Source organism: Sitophilus oryzae, unplaced genomic scaffold (assembly GCF_002938485.1).
Source record: "Sitophilus oryzae breed Bouriz unplaced genomic scaffold, Soryzae_2.0 scaffold_1449_pilon_pilon, whole genome shotgun sequence".
NCBI lineage: Eukaryota > Metazoa > Arthropoda > Insecta > Coleoptera > Curculionidae > Sitophilus > Sitophilus oryzae.
In genome coordinates this window covers 601,459-620,105 of record NW_022146114.1, presented here as the reverse complement: position 1 = coordinate 620,105, position 18,647 = coordinate 601,459, and the positions used below count along the sequence as shown (strand labels likewise).

Genomic DNA, 18,647 nt, shown 5'->3' with positions numbered 1-18,647 from the left:
AGCAGTCAGGAACTTCTTGGATCCCGGCTTAAGGAATGGAATCTGTTAGCTAATGAAACAAAAATCACCACTTTTTAGAAAAAGAAATGCTCCGTTCTCTGCATCTCTACAGTATGGAGGATTTCGTTGTGTGCATGTACTGATATCGATGGCTTAATGCAGGAACTTTCTATAGAACATTCTCCCTGTGAGTGGCGCTTATTCATAGATTCGTCGAAATATAGCCTAAAAGCTGTGTTATTGCATAACGGAAATTTAAAACCCTCTATACCAGTTGCCCATTCAGTGACAATGAAGGAAACTTATGAAAATATGCGCATGCTTTTAGATAGAATCAACTACAACAGGTATAAATGGCAGATATGTGGGGACTTGAAAGTTATAGAATTTTAGTGGGACTTCAGGAGGATTTACAAAATATTGCTGTTTTCTTTGTTTGTGGGACAGTCGTGCAGTAAATCATCATTATGTACAGAAAATTTGGCCAGAAAGAAGTGAATTTCAAACCGGGTTCCCAAAATGTCAAGTATATCCTCTTGTAGACCCCAAAGACGTCCCTCCTGCCTCCTCTTCATATCAAACTTGGCCTCATGAAAAAACTTCGTGAAAGCTTTCAAGTGAATAAAGAAGGTGATGGATTTAAATACCTAAGGCAAGTCTTTCCCCAGTTGAGTGATGCCAAATTGAAAGAGGGTATTTTTATTGGACCACAAATCAGGAAATTGTTGGACGACACAAATTTCACAGACACGCTTACCAGGCAGGGAACTCAGAGCATGGACCTCATTTGTTAGTGTAGTGAGGGGGATTTTTGGGAAACAATAAGGATGCGAACTACGAACAATTGGTTAATGAGCTTTAGATGCTTATAAATCGCTTGGTGCCCGAATGTCTTTAAAAATTCACTTTTCTCCATTCTCATTTGTCATTTTTCCCTGAAAATATGGGTGCTGTCAGTGATGAGCAAGGTGAGAGATTCCATCAAGACATAAGGACAATGGAAATTCGTTATCAAGGACGATGGGATCCAGCCATGATGTAAGTGATTACTGTTGGTTTTTGAAGAGAAGACGCGGTCCCTCATAAAAAAGGAAAAGTAAAAGTTTTTGTTTATGTTTTGATCTCGTTTCGATTGTTTTCGGTACCCCTTTTAGGTATAAGTAATGTTTGAGGAGTGTAAACTATAAAATATAATCGGTATATAGGCTTAAGAAGTTCTTAAATCATGTTTGGAATAGCTATCTTAATATATTGAATATTGTAATATTGAATGATGTTTTATTAATGTAACAAAAAAACCTTACGTGTTACGACTTTTTTTGCCACTTTCGTGATTAGATAGGTTCATTCTACCACAATATCCTATTGAGCTTTGTGTTACATCGAAAAAATTTTTTTTGTCGGCCTCACAGGCCGACATGATTTTTGTAACACGAGTCAGTTGCAGAATTTCTTCATAAAAAATATGCTTCTAATAACAGAAAAAATACTCCTGAAGCTCCTACACGTACCACTTTTCAGTTGCCTAATTACGCCTCTTTTTTTGCAGGTAGTCAATTTTATAGATGTTGAGGTATTAAGTCTAGAGGTAGATTCGGTTTACATACAGGTAAATTTTATGATGGGATGATTGAAAGGGACGCATTTTGTGCACTATAATATATTGTGAAAAACATAAGAGAGTTCAGTTTTCAGTTGATTTTCGACGTGAGTTGTTCTATGCGTGTAGATAAATAGTACGAAAATGTCAAGTCAAACGCGCCGCAGTTGTAAAGTGTCTCCTGATCGATTTTGTTACATTTGTGGAGAATTTATGGGTGCAATCACAAGCCAGACCATTTTCTGAAAATGTGAAGAAAGCCTACTTCAAGTATTTTGGAGTTTTGGTTGGAGATCAAGACAAGCAGTGGGCTCCTCATGTGTGCTGCGTTACTTGTAGCGTGTCGCTTGTGCAGTGGATGAAAGGGAAGAGGGAAAAATGCCATTTGCGGTTCCAATGGTATGGCGAGAACCAACTAACCATTTTGACGATTGCTATTTTTTGCCTGACGAAAACTGAAGGTTTTCCAAAAAACAAAAGCACAAGATCGAGTATCCCAATTTGCCGTCTGCCATACGACCTGTTCTTCATGGTGCAGATCTCCCAGTGCCGATCGCGCCCTTAGACTGGCAAGGTATTGTTTTGGAAGATAAGGAAGATATTGAATCAAACAGCTCTGAGACCAGTGTACTGATCCTACCTTTACCCCAGAGGGCGGTTCCGACAAGCCACATTTGATTGTTCAAAGCGAGTTGAATGACTTAGTGCGTGACTTGGGGTTATCAAAGCAGCAGTCAGAACTTCTTGGATCCCGGCTTAAGGAATGGAATCTGTTAGCTAATGAAACAAAAAATCACCACTTCTTTAGAAGAAATGTCTGTTCTCTGCATTCTACAGTATGGAGGATTCGTTGTGTGCATGTACTGATATCGATGGCTTAATGCAGGAACTTTCTATAGAACATTCTCCTGTGAGTGGCGCTTATTCATAGATTCGTCGAAATATAGCCTAAAAAGCTGTGTTATTGCATAACGAAAATTTAAAACCCTCTATACCAGTTGCCCATTCAGTGACAATGAAGGAAACTTATGAAAATATGCGCATGCTTTTAGATAGAATCAACTACAACAGGTATAAATGGCAGATATGTGGGGACTTGAAAGTTATAGGAATTTTAGTGGGACTTCAGGGAGGATTTACAAAATATTGCTGTTTTTTCTTTGTTTGTGGGACAGTCGTGCAGTAAATCATCATTATGTACAGAAAATTTGGCCAGAAAGAAGTGAATTTCAACCGGGTTCCCAAAATGTCAAGTATATCCCTCTTGTAGACCCAGAAAGACGTCCCTCCTGCCTCCTCTTCATATCAAACTTGGCCTCATGAAAAACTTCGTGAAAGCTATGAATAAAGAAGGTGATGGATTTAAATACCTAAGGCAAGTCTTTCCCCAGTTGAGTGATGCCAAATTGAAAGAGGGTATTTTTTATTGGACCACAAATCAGGAAATTGTTGGACGACACCAAATTTTCACAGACACGCTTACCAGGCAGGAACTCAGAGCATGGACCTCATTTGTTAGTGTAGTGAGGGATTTTGGGAAACAATAAAGGATGCGAACTACGAACAATTGGTTAATGAGCTTTAGATGCTTATAAATCGCTTGGTGCCCGAATGTCTTTAAAAATTCACTTTCTCCATTCTCATTTGTCATTTTTCCCTGAAAATATGGGTGCTGTCAGTGATGAGCAAGGTGAGAGATTCCATCAAGACATAAGGACAATGGAAATTCGTTATCAAGGGACGATGGGATCCAGCCATGATGGGTGATTACTGTTGGTTTTGAAAGAGAAGACGCGGTCCCTCATAAAGTGAAAAAGTAAAAGTTTTTGTTTATGTTTGATCTCGTTTCGATTGTTTTGTACTTTTTAGGTATAAGTAATGTTTGAGGAGTGTAAACTATATAAAATATAATCGGTATATAGGCTTAAGAAGTTCTTAAATCATGTTTTGAATAGCTATCTTAATATATTGAATATTGTAATATTGAATGATGTTTTATTAATGTAACAAAACCTTACGTGTTACGACTTTTTTTTGCCACTCGTGATTAGATAGGTTCATTCTACCACAATATCCTATTGAGCTTTTGTGTTACATCGAAAAAGGTTCTTTTTTTTTTGTCGGCCTCACAGGCCGACATGATTTTTAACACGAGTCAGTTGCAGAATTTCTTCATAAAATATGCTTCTAATAACAGAAAAAATACTCCTGAAGCTCCTACATGTACCACTTTTCAGTTGCCTAATTACGCCTCTTTTTGCAGGTAGTCAATTTTATAGATGTCAGGTATTAAGTCTAGGTAGATTCGTTTACATACAGGTAGAATTCTTATATGATGGGATGATTGAAAGGGACGCATTTTGTGCACTATAATATATTGTGAAAAACATAAGAGAGTTCAGTTTTCAGTTGATTTTCGACGTGAGTTGTTCTATGCGTGTAGATAAATAGTACGAAATGTCAAGTCAAACGCGCCGCAGTTGTAAGAATGTGTCTCCTGATCGATTTTGTTACATTTGTGGAGAATTTATGGGTGCAATCACAAGCCAGACCATTTTCTGAAAATGTGAAGAAAGCCTACTTCAAGTATTTTGGAGTTTTGGTTGGAGATCCAAGACAAGCAGTGGGCTCCTCATGTGTGCTGCGTTACTTGTAGCGTGTCGCTTGTGCAGTGGATGAAAGGGAAGAGGAAAAAATGCCATTTGTGGTTTTCCAATGGTATGGCGAGAACCAACTAACCATTTTGACGATTGCTATTTTTGCCTGACGAAAACTGAAGGTTTTTCCAAAAAACAAAAGCACAAGATCGAGTATCCCAATTTGCCGTCTGCCATACGACCTGTTCTTCATGGTGCAGATCTCCCAGTGCCGATCGCGCCCTTAGACTGGCAAGGTATTGTTTTGGAAGATAAGGAAGATATTGAATCAAACAGCTCTGGAGACCAGTGTACTGATCCTACCTTTACCCCAGAGGGCGGTTCCGACAAGCCACATTTGATTGTTCAAAGCGAGTTGAATGACTTAGTGCGTGACTTGGGGTTATCAAAGCAGCAGTCAGAACTTCTTGGATCCCGGCTTAAGGAATGGAATCTGTTAGCCAATGAAACAAAAATCACCACTTTTAGAAAAAGAAATGCTCCGTTCTCTGCATTCTACAGTATGGAGGATTCGTTGTGTGCATGTACTGATATCGATGGCTTAATGCAGGAACTTTCTATAGAACATTCTCCCTGTGAGTGGCGCTTATTCATAGATTCGTCGAAATATAGCCTAAAAGCTGTGTTATTGCATAACGGAAATTTAAAACCCTCTATACCAGTTGCCCATTCAGTGACAATGAAGGAAACTTATGAAAATATGCGCATGCTTTTAGATAGAATCAACTACAACAGGTATAAATGGCAGATATGTGGGGACTTGAAAGTTATAGGAATTTTAGTGGGACTTCAGGGAGGATTTACAAAATATTGCTGTTTTCTTTGTTTGTGGGACAGTCGTGCAGTAAATCATCATTATGTACAGAAAATTTGGCCAGAAAGAAGTGAATTTCAACCGGGTTCCCAAAATGTCAAGTATATCCCTCTTGTAGACCCCAAAGACGTCCTCCTGCCTCCTCTTCATATCAAACTTGGCCTCATGAAAAACTTCGTGAAAGCTATGAATAAAGAAGGTGATGGATTTAAATACCTAAGGCAAGTCTTTCCCCAGTTGAGTGATGCCAAATTGAAAGAGGGTATTTTTATTGGACCACAAATCAGGAAATTGTTGGACGACACAAATTTCACAGACACGCTTACCAGGCAGGAACTCAGAGCATGGACCTCATTTGTTAGTGTAGTGAGGGGATTTTTGGGAAACAATAAGGATGCGAACTACGAACAATTGGTTAATGAGCTTTTAGATGCTTATAAATCGCTTGGTGCCCGAATGTCTTTAAAAATTCACTTTCTCCATTCTCATTTGTCATTTTTCCCTGAAAATATGGGTGCTGTCAGTGATGAGCAAGGTGAGAGATTCCATCAAGACATAAGGACAATGGAAATTCGTTATCAAGGACGATGGGATCCAGCCATGATGGGTGATTACTGTTGGTTTTTGAAGAGAGAAGACGCGGTCCCTCATAAAAGGAAAAAGTAAAAGTTTTTGTTTATGTTTTGATCTCGTTTCGATTGTTTTTGTACTTTTTAGGTATAAGTAATGTTTGAGGAGTGTAAACTATAAAATATAATCGGTATATAGGCTTAAGAAGTTCTTAAATCATGTTTTGAATAGCTATCTTAATATATTGAATATTGTAATATTGAATGATGTTTTATTAATGTAACAAAAAAACCTTACGTGTTACGACTTTTTTTTTGCCACTTTCGTGATTAGATAGGTTCATTCTACCACAATATCCTATTGAGCTTTGTGTTACATCGAAAAAATTTTTTTTTGTCGGCCTCACAGGCCGACATGATTTTTGTAACACGAGTCAGTTGCAGAATTTCTTCATAAAAATATGCTTCTAATAACAGAAAAAATACTCCTGAAGCTCCTACACGTACCACTTTTCAGTTGCCTAATTACGCCTCTTTTTTGCAGGTAGTCAATTTTATAGATGTCAGGTATTAAGTCTAGGTAGATTCGTTTACATACAGGTAAATTTTATGATGGGATGATTGAAAGGGACGCATTTTGTGCACTATAATATATTGTGAAAAACATAAGAGAGTTCAGTTTTCAGTTGATTTTCGACGTGAGTTGTTCTATGCGTGTAGATAAATAGTACGAAAATGTCAAGTCAAACGCGCCGCAGTTGTAAAGTGTCTCCTGATCGATTTTGTTACATTTGTGGAGAATTTATGGTGCAATCACAAGCCAGACCATTTTCTGAAAATGTGAAGAAAGCCTACTTCAAGTATTTTGGAGTTTTGGTTGGAGATCAAGACAAGCAGTGGGCTCCTCATGTGTGCTGCGTTACTTGTAGCGTGTCGCTTGTGCAGTGGATGAAAGGGAAGAGGAAAAAAATGCCATTTGCGGTTCCAATGGTATGGCGAGAACCAACTAACCATTTTGACGATTGCTATTTTTGCCTGACGAAAACTGAAGGTTTTTCCAAAAAACAAAAGCACAAGATCGAGTATCCCAATTTGCCGTCTGCCATACGACCTGTTCTTCATGGTGCAGATCTCCCAGTGCCGATCGCGCCCTTAGACTGGCAAGGTATTGTTTTGGAAGATAAGGAAGATATTGAATCAAACAGCTCTGGAGACCAGTGTACTGATCCTACCTTTACCCAGAGGGCGGTTCCGACAAGCCACATTTGATTGTTCAAAGCGAGTTGAATGACTTAGTGCGTGACTTGGGGGTTATCAAAGCAGCAGTCAGAACTTCTTGGATCCCGGCTTAAGGAATGGAATCTGTTAGCCAATGAAACAAAAAATCACCACTTTTAGAAAAAGAAATGCTCCGTTCTCTGCATTCTACAGTATGGAGGATTCGTTGTGTGCATGTACTGATATCGATGGCTTAATGCAGGAACTTTCTATAGAACATTCTCCCTGTGAGTGGCGCTTATTCATAGATTCGTCGAAATATAGCCTAAAAGCTGTGTTATTGCATAACGGAAATTTAAAACCCTCTATACCAGTTGCCCATTCAGTGACAATGAAGGAAACTTATGAAAATATGCGCATGCTTTTAGATAGAATCAACTACAACAGGTATAAATGGCAGATATGTGGGGACTTGAAAGTTATAGGAATTTTAGTGGGACTTCAGGGAGGATTTACAAAAAATATTGTTGTTTTCTTTGTTTGTGGGACAGTCGTGCAGTAAATCATCATTATGTACAGAAAATTTGGCCAGAAAGAAGTGAATTTCAACCGGGTTCCCAAAATGTCAAGTATATCCCTCTTGTAGACCCCAAAGACGTCCTCCTGCCTCCTCTTATATCAAACTTGGCCTCATGAAAACTTCGTGAAAGCTATGAATAAAGAAGGTGATGGATTTAAATACCCTTAGGCAGAGTCTTTCCCCAGTTGAGTGATGCCAAATTGAAAGAGGGTATTTTTATTGGACCACAAATCAGGAAATTGTTGGACGACATAAATTTCACAGACACGCTTACCAGGCAGGAACTCAGAGCATGGACCCCATTTGTTAGTGTAGTGAGGGGATTTTGGGAAACAATAAAGATGCGAACTACGAACAATTGGTTAATGAGCTTTTAGATGCTTTATAAATCGCTTGGTGCCCGAATGTCTTTAAAAATTCACTTTCTCCATTCTCATTTGTCATTTTTCCCTGAAAATATGGGTGCTGTCAGTGATGAGCAAGGTGAGAGATTCCATCAAGACATAAGGACAATGGAAATTCGTTATCAAGGACGATGGGATCCAGCCATGATGGGTGATTACTGTTGGTTTTTGAAGAGAGAAGACGCGGTCCCTCATCATAAAAGGAAAAAGTAAAAGTTTTTGTTTATGTTTTGATCTCGTTTCGATTGTTTCTTTGTACTTTTTAGGTATAAGTAATGTTTGAGGAGTGTAAACTATAAAAATATAATCGGTATATAGGCTTAAGAAGTTCTTAAATCATGTTTTGAATAGCTATCTTAATATATTGAATATTGTAATATTGAATGATGTTTTATTAATGTAACAAAAAAACCTTACGTGTTACGACTTTTTTTTTGCCACTTTCGTGATTAGATAGGTTCATTCTACCACAATATCCTATTGAGCTCTGTGTTACATCGAAAAAATTTTTTTTTGTCGGCCTGTGAATAGGTGAATCCGGGTCTCAACAAGAGACCTAAGGTATTATTATTATTATTAAATGTATAGTGGTTAAATTTTAATATAACTAACTTCTATAAAGGTAACCTGTGACTGTAAAATATTATTATTATTATTATTATTATTTATTATAATTCTCTTTTATTTATTTTTTAGATGAGAGTGACAGAAGAATTTATTCTAACAGGGAAAAAGTCATAGATAAGATACTATAAGAAAAAATTCCCCTTATGAACCTCCGAGAAAGATATAAACTTGCAATTGAAAATAAAAAACTGACGGTACCAACTTGGTAAAAAATGCTGCATGGAAACAAATTACATAATTATACAATTCTAATGATGTAACGCCCAGGTCAGAAAAACAACTTAAAAACTTGTGGGATAATTTGAAGCAAAGGTATATAAATTTTTGTTTAGTCATATTATGTGAAACTAAACAAAATACTGTTATGTTTTAAAAATGCTGTTTGTTGTCAGTTTTCTTTTTATATTTTTATGTTTCCAGAACCAAGAAGAAAGATACCGAAGCATTTTTTTTTTCTTATAAAAGTTATGTTATATATACGCAACTGTTATGAACTTGTAGATAACCAGAATAATTCTCAATTAGAGACAATAGAAGAAGAACCAAACAATGAACAACATTTACAAGAGGTAGAAAATTTAAAGGATGCAAGCAAGTCAGAAGATAAGTTTTACTCCAATGTATCTTATAACATAATACATAAAAACATGGTTTTGATTAGTCTAGATACTTTGAAACAGAAAAGGTCCAACTTGCAAAACATATCGAGAAAAAAAAGACAGAAAAAATCGGCTATTAGTCTTCACTCAAGGGCTGCCTTGGAACAAGAAGCTTCATTGAGATTGGAGAAGTATTTGGTAGGGAGCTGAGAAAGAAAATTCTAAATCTAGAAATAAGGATTACAATTTCCGATTCAAATCTCTACCAGAAACGCATAACCGACTTTTCTGAGAGCATTACTGAGGTATTACCCCGTGAAATTGTTAATGAGTTCAGCACTAGATTGAAGCATACTTTCCGCCTTGAGTTTAATAGAATAAAATCCATTAATGTTAATACATATCAAAATCTTATCTCTAAAATTTAAAATAATATTAAGGTGCAGGATGAGTGGCTGAGGAATATTTCCAGTATTGTCGTACCTGACAATGTGGCGAAGAATTTAATATCTCTCCTAATGTTAAAACAATAAAAATTCCTCAACTGATCAGCGACCTAATGTTGGCGGTTTCTGGCTTTGATAAAAATAAAAAGATATTGTACGTGGCAGGTTGACAAATGTAATAGTCAACTTTCTTAATGGTGATAGTGTGAAAAACAAACATCTTAAGCAAAAAATAAAAGAAACAATTTTTTAAAATAGAACACCCTGAATTAATTGTTACACTTAGCGACAAGGCTAACGTCACTGTTGTCATTGACAGAGTTGATTACCTTAACCTTAGCTACAGTTTACTTAACTATAATCAATATTACAAACTACTTCCACGCGACCCCACTAGTAGAACAAAAGATCAATAAATTAATATCAACCCTCAATAGCCGGGATAAAATGTTTAATAAGAGTCAGAACATAAACTAAATTATAATTCTCACACCTACTCAAGATGAAGAATTAAGCACCGACCCACGTGATGAGGTTAACATGACTTATGCCCGATTCTACAATGCAAGTATAAAAGCCAGTATAATTATTCTACTGATAACCTATACCCCGATTTATTCCAAGTATAACTGGTTGTCGGTTTTACAATCGTTTTTTATAATCGGTATAGTTATTCCAAGTATATCTCCTTGGTAGTTCCAATGAACTAGCATTTTGACATTTGACATTTTGAAAGGCGGATATTATCTGTGGTATTATACACTATAACCTGACTTTCAGCTCTGTTTTCAGTAACGTTTTAGTGGTTTTCATGGGTAGTTCTTTATCTTTAGCGGTCAGAGTAGCGGTTTCATTTCATTTTTGTTTCTTGAGTGTGTGGTTTGCGAGCGAAAGCTAATATAAGTATGGAGAAAAAACGGTGTAATAATTTTACAGCCGACGAGACTGAAGTTTTACTGAGCTTAGTGGAGGAATCTCAGCTTATTGTAGGCAAGTGCAGCATATTGATTTCTTTATAAAGGACATCCGGTATACCGGACATCCTTTGGAATTGTATTTTCATATTACTTATTTTATAGAATGCAAGAAGACAGATACGATTAACAACAGCAGAAAAGAGCTAGAATGGAAGAAGATTGAGACTAAATTTAATTCGATGTGTGCAACAGCACGAACTTCTAAAATGCTACGTAGCAAGTGGGATTCTCTAAAAAAAACCACCAAAAAGGAATATGGAGAGTACAAGCAAAGTTTATATAAGACACGTGGTGGACCAGGAAGTTCTGACTTTAAAATGTCAGGCTATATGAAACGTATTTTGGCTGTAGTTCGGATTGGGATGTCTGGCACTTGTTCTAAGTTTGATTGCGATTTTGGTAATATTAGTTACTTCCATAACTAAAAAACTTGTTATAATGACATTTATATTTTTTAATTCTAGATTTACCTAACAGTAGTAATAAGCTACTCACTGAAGACTCTAGCAGCATTTCCTCTCAGGTCCCTATTGTACCTACTGAAGTAATAAGTAATGAAGATATAGCAGCAGAGGAAATAACTATAGATAAAGACAGTTCTGATGCAGCTGAAATTGTAAGTAATTGAATTTAAAATGTTCTTTTAAGTGCATAAATAATTTTAGATAAGCTTGAGCAGTTGGCAGACGTGGAATCCACAGCAGTTGAGGCAGCCGAAAAGTATCGAGTTGACAGTTCCTGGTAAGAATTTTCATAACTGATTGTTAAGGGTTTACTAAATGAATATTATTCTCCTTACAGAACCAAATAATACTGATTTAGAAGACACGAATGAACAGGTGACAAAAACTATTGGAGTAACCCCATGCTGTACGATAATATACTTGTATGTCATTAAATTAGTTTTATGTACTAATAATATTTTTTTAGGCTCTAATGATGTCAAAAAAAAGGAGGAGGGTTAGTAAAGTGGAATCCATTGGTTCCAAATTAAAAAATAAAAGGGCAATTCATTTTGAAACACTTCAAGAGGAATTACTGAAGAAAAAAATTGCCCTTGTAGAGTTACAAACTCAGGTTCTGCAAGAAGAGAGGGAGCAGAAAAAAGGCCTGATTGAGGCACAGATCAAAATATTAAGGGAGGAAGCAGAACAAAAAAAAAATAAATATTGCTGAAAAGCACAAGTTAGAAGTAGATATATTGTTAGCTGAATTAAAAAATAAAAACTAACTTCTATTTAAGTAAAAGAATTGTTTCGTATATTTATTTATTCTATATAGCCTATATATTCTATTCATATAGCCTATCACGGAAGAATATAAAAAAAAATAATATTCTTCCGCAAATGTTTCTATAATAGGTATCAAAATTAAAGTATACTTTTTAAAATTTAAATATGTTACAAAGCCAGAAGAAACTTCAAATTCATTGTAGTGCCTATTCTGAAAATTAGTAAATTAATACAGTATGTCCCTGGATTGTCTTTACAAAAGGAAAGCCTTTTTTATTATTGGCATTTTAAGAAAAATGCATTCTTCATAAAAATTTTGCTTGTTCTAAAATGGTTAATCCTGTTTATACTTTTCCAAATTTCCATACCGTTTTAGAGAAAATTAGAAATGATGCTTAAGGTTAAAGAAAAGGCCATGCGTGTCATATAAAAATGTGTTTATATTACAAAAAGAATATATAGTTTTCATAAATTTGAAAAATGGTTGAGAATGAGGGATGCCCGCATTCGGTTTTGTTCTCGAACCATACCTACATTTGCAACAGGTACTGGTATGTCTACTTCTTGAACGTCCATTTCATGAGGTGGTTCTTCTTCATGTTCCTCAATTGCCAAATTATGTAGAACTGCAGTTGCTACTATTATTGCCTTTGAATGGTCCAATGATACACGCATCCCTAAAGATAAAATGGGAAATCTTCTTTTCCATACCCCATATGACCTTTCCACACAGTTACGTGTACGAATGTGGGATTCATTAAATAGAGCTTCTGCTCGAGTATTTGGATGTTCCAAAGGTGTGATTAAAAAGTTGGTGTTGCCATAACCACTGTCACCCAAAAGCACCGATGTTCCAAATCTTCCACTTTCCAATGTTCCTTTAAGTCTGCTATTATTATAAATAGTCTGATCATGGGAAGAGCCAGGCCAGCGAGCAACAATGTCCATTATCCTTAAACGAGCATCACAAACTGTTTGAACATTCCATGAAAAGTACCCTTTTCTATTTCTATACCTCTCCGCTTGATCACCACCCGGTGAAATAATGCGTACATGGGTACAATCAATAGTACCAATAACTTTAGGAAACCTTGCAATTGAATAAAATTCTTCTTTTATCCTCTGACACTCCATTTCTCCCTCTGGTAATTTAACAAATCTTGGTCGCAAAGAAGCAATAGCCTCTGTGACCTGAGTCACAATGACACAGGCAGATGTTTTGCTTACCCCTGTGAAATCACCTGTGGTAAGTAGCATACAACCTGTAGCATAAAACCGCAAAGTTAGAAAAATTTTTGTCTCAGGGTGTATGGCATTATTGCGATCTGTTGCTGATGTTATTTCATCTCGAATTAAACCTAACAGCATAGCACAGGTCTGTTTCTGCAACCGAAAACGCTTAAAAAATTCTAGTTCATCATATTCTTCAAAATAATTGGGCCTAAAACATATTTTTTAGTTAGAAACTCTACGTATAAAATTGTAAATTCCTGACTATTACCTGACTTTGAACACTTTAGGATTCCTGTATAATCTGAACTCCTCAATTTCATCATCAGATTCAAAATTATTAGGCAAATTGAAAGGATCCATTTAAATATTTGATGAACGTACCGAATTTAACAAAAAAATACAGTCTCTTAAACAAAACAAGCAAGTTAGGTTAAGTTTTTTCCGGAAAATGACGTGAGGAAACGGAATGGCACCAACCAATAGGAAGGCAGTATAAACTTATTCCTGGGATATACCATCAAACTGGAAGAGATAACTCCAAGTACACCAGGTTTATACTTCAGATAAATTTATCGGTTGTATTGTAGAACGCAATAATGAGCAGTTTTCTAAGGTATAGCTTATTCTAGGTTTATACTTGAATTGTAGAATTGGCCCTTATAGTTGTCTCCTTTACATAAAAGACCTAACTCCTAAATTAATTCAAATTGTCAAAGGTGAAAACATCAAGTTTGCACAACGCCTCACTGGCCAGCTGAAGACCCTGTATACAGGAATAAAAACACCATTAGAAAAAACTCAAAAAATCAATGTTGTATACAGACTCCGATGCTCGGACTGTGATTCTTTTTACATTGGTCAAACTTCTAGGTCCCTTAAGGGCAGAATTACTTCCCATAAAAGTGATTGTAGGAGGTCCATCAAATCATGCTCTCTAGCTGAACATGTACTTGATAAGGATCATAGAATAGCCTATGACGATTGTGACAACTTGTACGTGGAGAAACATACCTTGAAAAGAAAGTTTTTAGAGATAGTGGCTATAAATGATTGTCCGCGCACTATGAACAGGATGTATAGAACAGGATGTATAGAAAACCTGAGTGCAATATATTCTTACAAACTAAAATTACATAATGATAATAATATCCCATATCCAGTTCAATAGGGCCACAACTGCATTTTTTTAGTTTCGGGTTATGGCGGTATAAAATTGCATACATCTGACGGAATGGGACGCAATATAGCCATAACTAAACAATATATTAGTTTGACCTCCAAGTGAGATACATCCCTATTGCATTTATGAATTTTTTCCGTGCAATACAGCGGCAACTGCCAGTTACGGCGCTATTTCATTAACACAGTCAATGGCAAATTAGTTCTATATGACCACAACTGTTAAAAAATACTTCGAAGAACCGTTGAAGGAAGTAGCAGAGGTATTAATTTATCATACTTTCTAACGTTAGATAGAATAAAGATTTTAAAAGGTAGAAAAAAGTTGTTCATGAATACCTGGGACATAGGCGACAAATTTATTAGATCGACATGGAAAAAATCTGACGGCAAGGGATCGGCGGAAAGAGACTGAAGGGGAAATTTCATGAGGCAAGAAATAGTTACTGGTGTAGTAAAAGATTAAATACGAGAACACATAAATTCTTTCCAAAGAATAGAATTACACTATCTTAGGTCTCAAACAACGAAAGAGTACACAGATGGTTCCCTCACACTTGCGCAAATGTATAGATATTATAAATTACAGGAAGAAAGTGAAGGGAGACACGTAGCGAAAAAATGCACCTATGAACACATTTTTAATCATAAGTTTAATATAACTTTTTTCCAACTCAAAAAAGATCAGTGCGCCATTTGCGAGTCATATAAAAATTTAGTCCTGAAGAGCAAGCTGCACTAAATGATAATTATATAAAATCAGAAGTAGAGAAAAAAAATCACAAGACATAGCTAGGGCGAAAAATGATCCTCAAGTAACTGTAGCTTGTTTCGACTTGAAGGCAGTTCCTCCCACCCCACGTGGAGATATCTCCACTTTTTATTACAAATGCTGCCTAAACTGCTTCAATTTTACGATTTTTGAAATGGTTTCAAAGAATGGCTATTGCTTTTTTTGGCATGAAGCCATCGCAAACCGTGGCGCCAATGAAATAGCTACTTGTTTATTGGATTATCTTTCATCGTTTTGTGTTAATAAAGATGTTATATTTTATAGTGACAACGGTGGTGGTCAGAATAAGAACAAGTTTATCGTATCAATGTACCTCTACGCAATAGCAAAATTGAATATAAAATCCATCACACACCAATTTTTCACTGTGGGACATACCCAGAATGAAGGAGATGCGATGCACTCCACCATTGAACGACAAAAAAAGAAAGTTCTTAGAACGGGCCCTATCTACGTACCAGCACAATGGCCAGTAATAATAAGAAGTACCAGAAAAGAAGGGAATCCTTACAATGTGAGAGAAATGTCTATAAAAGAGTTTTATGATTTTAAAGACCTTAGCTCAAAAATGAGAAAAAAACTTTACAAAAACTACAAATGATAAAAAAATTATTTGGAATGACATCCAAGTTATTAAAGTTGATAAAAATAGCCCTGGTTCATTTTTCTACAAAAGTGATTTTAATGGTGAGTTTGAAGAAGTTTGCATTAAAGGAACCACAAGACAGAACTCAGCTTCTTTAGAAACGGCCCTTGGTTTGAAAAAAGCCTATACGAAACCACCTGCGATTTCTGACAAAACTAAACAACACCTTTTGCAGCTGTAATAAAAGTTTAATTAAACCCGTTCACCAGAAATTTTTTAAGGACCTAAAAATAAATAAACTGTAAACTCCAATAATTTTAAGTATTCTGTTTTGCGTTCGATTTCTTTTTCTATTCTAAAAGACATGATACTCAAACGCTCAAACCGCTGCGCCTATGGTCCTGTTTATGAGTGTGGTTGACCTTGGTTTCACCTTTTTTTGTTACACTTATATATTAATTCTAAATAATTGCGTGGGGTACACTGCTATTCCAACATGTCAAATGAAAATGAGGAATAACTATCTAATATTTTAGTTCTAGTATAAGTTGGAGGTTGCGCTAGCGTGTTTATATACAGATTTCGTTTGTTAAAGTAGGGTGCTTTTGTAAGAAATCCAGCACAATTGACCATTACAAACGTGCAACGTCCACGTAACTTTACTGATTTCGACAAAACTTCTTGTTCGAAATTATGCAGAGATACTCATATTATTGAAAATAACAAACCAGATTCAACTAATATGAAAATGGAAAACGATGAATTTGAACATTTGTCATACTTTCGATATGGAAAATAAAGAAAACAAACGTGCAACGTCCACGTAACTTTACTGATTTCGACAAAACTTCTTGTTCGAAATTATGCAGAAAAATTGTTCAAAATTATGCTCACATATTATTGAAAATAAAACAGATTCAACTAATATGAAAATGAAAACGATGAATTTGAACATTTGTCATATTTTCGATATGAAAAATAAAGAAAACAAACGTGCAACGTCCACGTAACTTTACTGATTTCGACAAAACTTCTTCGAAATTATGCAGAGAGACACACATATTATTGAAAATAACAAAACAGATTCAACAAATATGAAAATGAAAAACGATGAATTTGAACATTTGTCATATTTTCGATATGGAAAATCAAGAAAACAAACCTGCAACGTCCACATAACTTTACTGATTTCGACAAAACTTCTTGTTCGAAATTATGCAGGGATACTCACATATTATTGAAAATAACAAAACAGATTCAACTAATATGAAAATAAAAAACGATGAATTTGAATATTTGTCAAATTTTCGGTTTGGAAAATAAAGAAATCAAACGTGCAACGTCCACGTAACTACTGATTTCAACAAAACTTCTTCTTCGAAATTATGCAGAGTTACTCACATATTATTGAAAATAACAAAACAGATTCAACTAATATGAAAATAAAAAACGATGAATTTGAATATTTGTCATATTTTCGGTATGGAAAATAAAGAAATCAAACGTGCAACGTCCACGTAACTTTACTGATTTCGACAAAACTTCTTGTTCGAAATTATGCAGGGATACTCACATATTATTGAAAATAACAAAACAGATTCAACTAATATGAAAATAAAAAACGATGAATTTGAATATTTGTCATATTTTCAATATGGAAAATAAAGAAATCAAACGTGCAACGTCCACGTAACTTTACTGATTTCAACAAAACTTCTTGTTCGAAATTATGCAGAGTTACTCACATATTATTGAAATTAACAAAACAGATTCAACTAATATGAAAATGAAAAATGATGAATTTGAACATTTGTCATATTTTCGATATGGAAAATAAAGAAAAGAAACGTGCAACGTCCACGTAACTTTACTGATTTCGACAAAACTTCTTGTTCGAGATTATGCAGGGATACTCACATATTATTGAAAATAACAAAACAGTTTCAACTAATATGAAAATGAAAAACTATGAATTTGAACATTTGTCATATTTTCGATATGGAAAATAAAAAAAAACAAACGTGCAACGTCCACGTAACTTTACTGATTTCGACAAAACTTCTTGTTCGAAATTATGCAGAGATACTCACATATTATTGAAAATAACAAAACAGATTCAACTAATATGAAAATGAAAAACGATTAATTGTAACATTTGTCATATTTTCGATATGGAAAATAAAGAAAACAAACGGGCAACGTCCACGTAACTTTACTGATTTCGACACAACTTCTTGTTCTAAATTATGCAGGGATACTCACATATTATTGAAAATAACAAAACAGATTCAACTAATATGAAAATGAAAAACGATGAATTTGAACATTTGTCATATTTTCGATATGGAAAATAAAGAAAACAAACGTGCAACGTCCACATAACTTTACTGATTTCGACAAAACTTCTTGTTCGAAATTACGCAGAGATACTCATATATTATTGAAAATAACAAAACAGATTCAACTAACACGAAAACTGATTTCGACAAAACTTCTTGTTCGAAATTATGCAGGGATACTCACATATTATTGAAAATAACAAAACAGATTAAACTAATATGAAAATGAAAAACGATGAATTGATAGCAAGAGAGTTTAACGCTGGTTCCCAAAATGGAACTCGAACTGCAAAGCAGCTCCATGCATTATACGATGAGATGAGAAAAAGAAACAAGAAAAAATATGCATGATTGAACTCGGTTCAAAATACTTTCCTGATGCAACTGTCCCCTTTGCAACTGAAATTATTTACTTACTAGCTTTATGTTAACTACGAATTATGTTTCAGGTGTTATGATTTTTGACTGTGCCACTGAATCTAGTGAATTGCGATATTATCCAGGTTGCAATACAAATATAGAGGCAGTTGTACTAAACACTATTCGGGGTCTGTCTCCCTTGAGCGGGGGGTACCTCAGGGATCCATCCTAGGGTCGCTTTTGTTCTTGTTGTATGTGAACAATCTCACAAAGAAATTATGAATATTGGCATTTTATGTGAATTTGCTGACGATAGCTCGGCTTCAGCATCTGAGCAAACAACGTAATCAGTGCTCGTTGGCAGCTGATCGAATGAAGCAATGGTGTTCCGAAAATAAAACTAAAACGAAGTTTGTACTTCTCCAATATACAGT

General features: G+C 35.3%; 2 protein-coding genes across 3 annotated transcripts; one reads left to right on the top strand and one right to left on the bottom strand.

Annotated features, from left to right (window-relative positions):
* The first annotated feature begins 10,046 nt into the window (after positions 1 to 10,046).
* LOC115877406 lies at positions 10,047 to 11,656 on the top strand. The gene is made up of 5 exons (XM_030893560.1): positions 10,047 to 10,890; positions 10,956 to 11,107; positions 11,157 to 11,232; positions 11,293 to 11,361; positions 11,422 to 11,656. Exons 1-5 carry the CDS (start codon positions 10,671 to 10,673, stop codon positions 11,454 to 11,456), a joined length of 552 nt encoding a protein of 183 aa, XP_030749420.1. The 5' UTR covers positions 10,047 to 10,670; the 3' UTR covers positions 11,457 to 11,656.
* Positions 11,657 to 12,145: 489 nt separating this feature from the next.
* On the bottom strand, positions 12,146 to 13,608 carry LOC115877387 (putative nuclease HARBI1). Of its 2 annotated transcripts, XM_030893538.1 has the most exons (3): positions 13,225 to 13,608; positions 12,739 to 13,164; positions 12,146 to 12,675 (listed from the first exon to the last, which is right to left on the bottom strand). In XM_030893538.1, the coding sequence occupies exons 1-3, from the start codon at positions 13,314 to 13,316 to the stop codon at positions 12,189 to 12,191; spliced, it is 1,005 nt and encodes a 334-aa protein (XP_030749398.1). In that variant the 5' UTR covers positions 13,317 to 13,608; the 3' UTR covers positions 12,146 to 12,188. The 2 variants fall into 2 exon arrangements, with proteins under 2 accessions (XP_030749398.1, XP_030749397.1); XM_030893537.1 differs by having other exon boundaries at positions 12,146 to 13,164; positions 13,225 to 13,607.
* Positions 13,609 to 18,647: the final 5,039 nt, after the last annotated feature.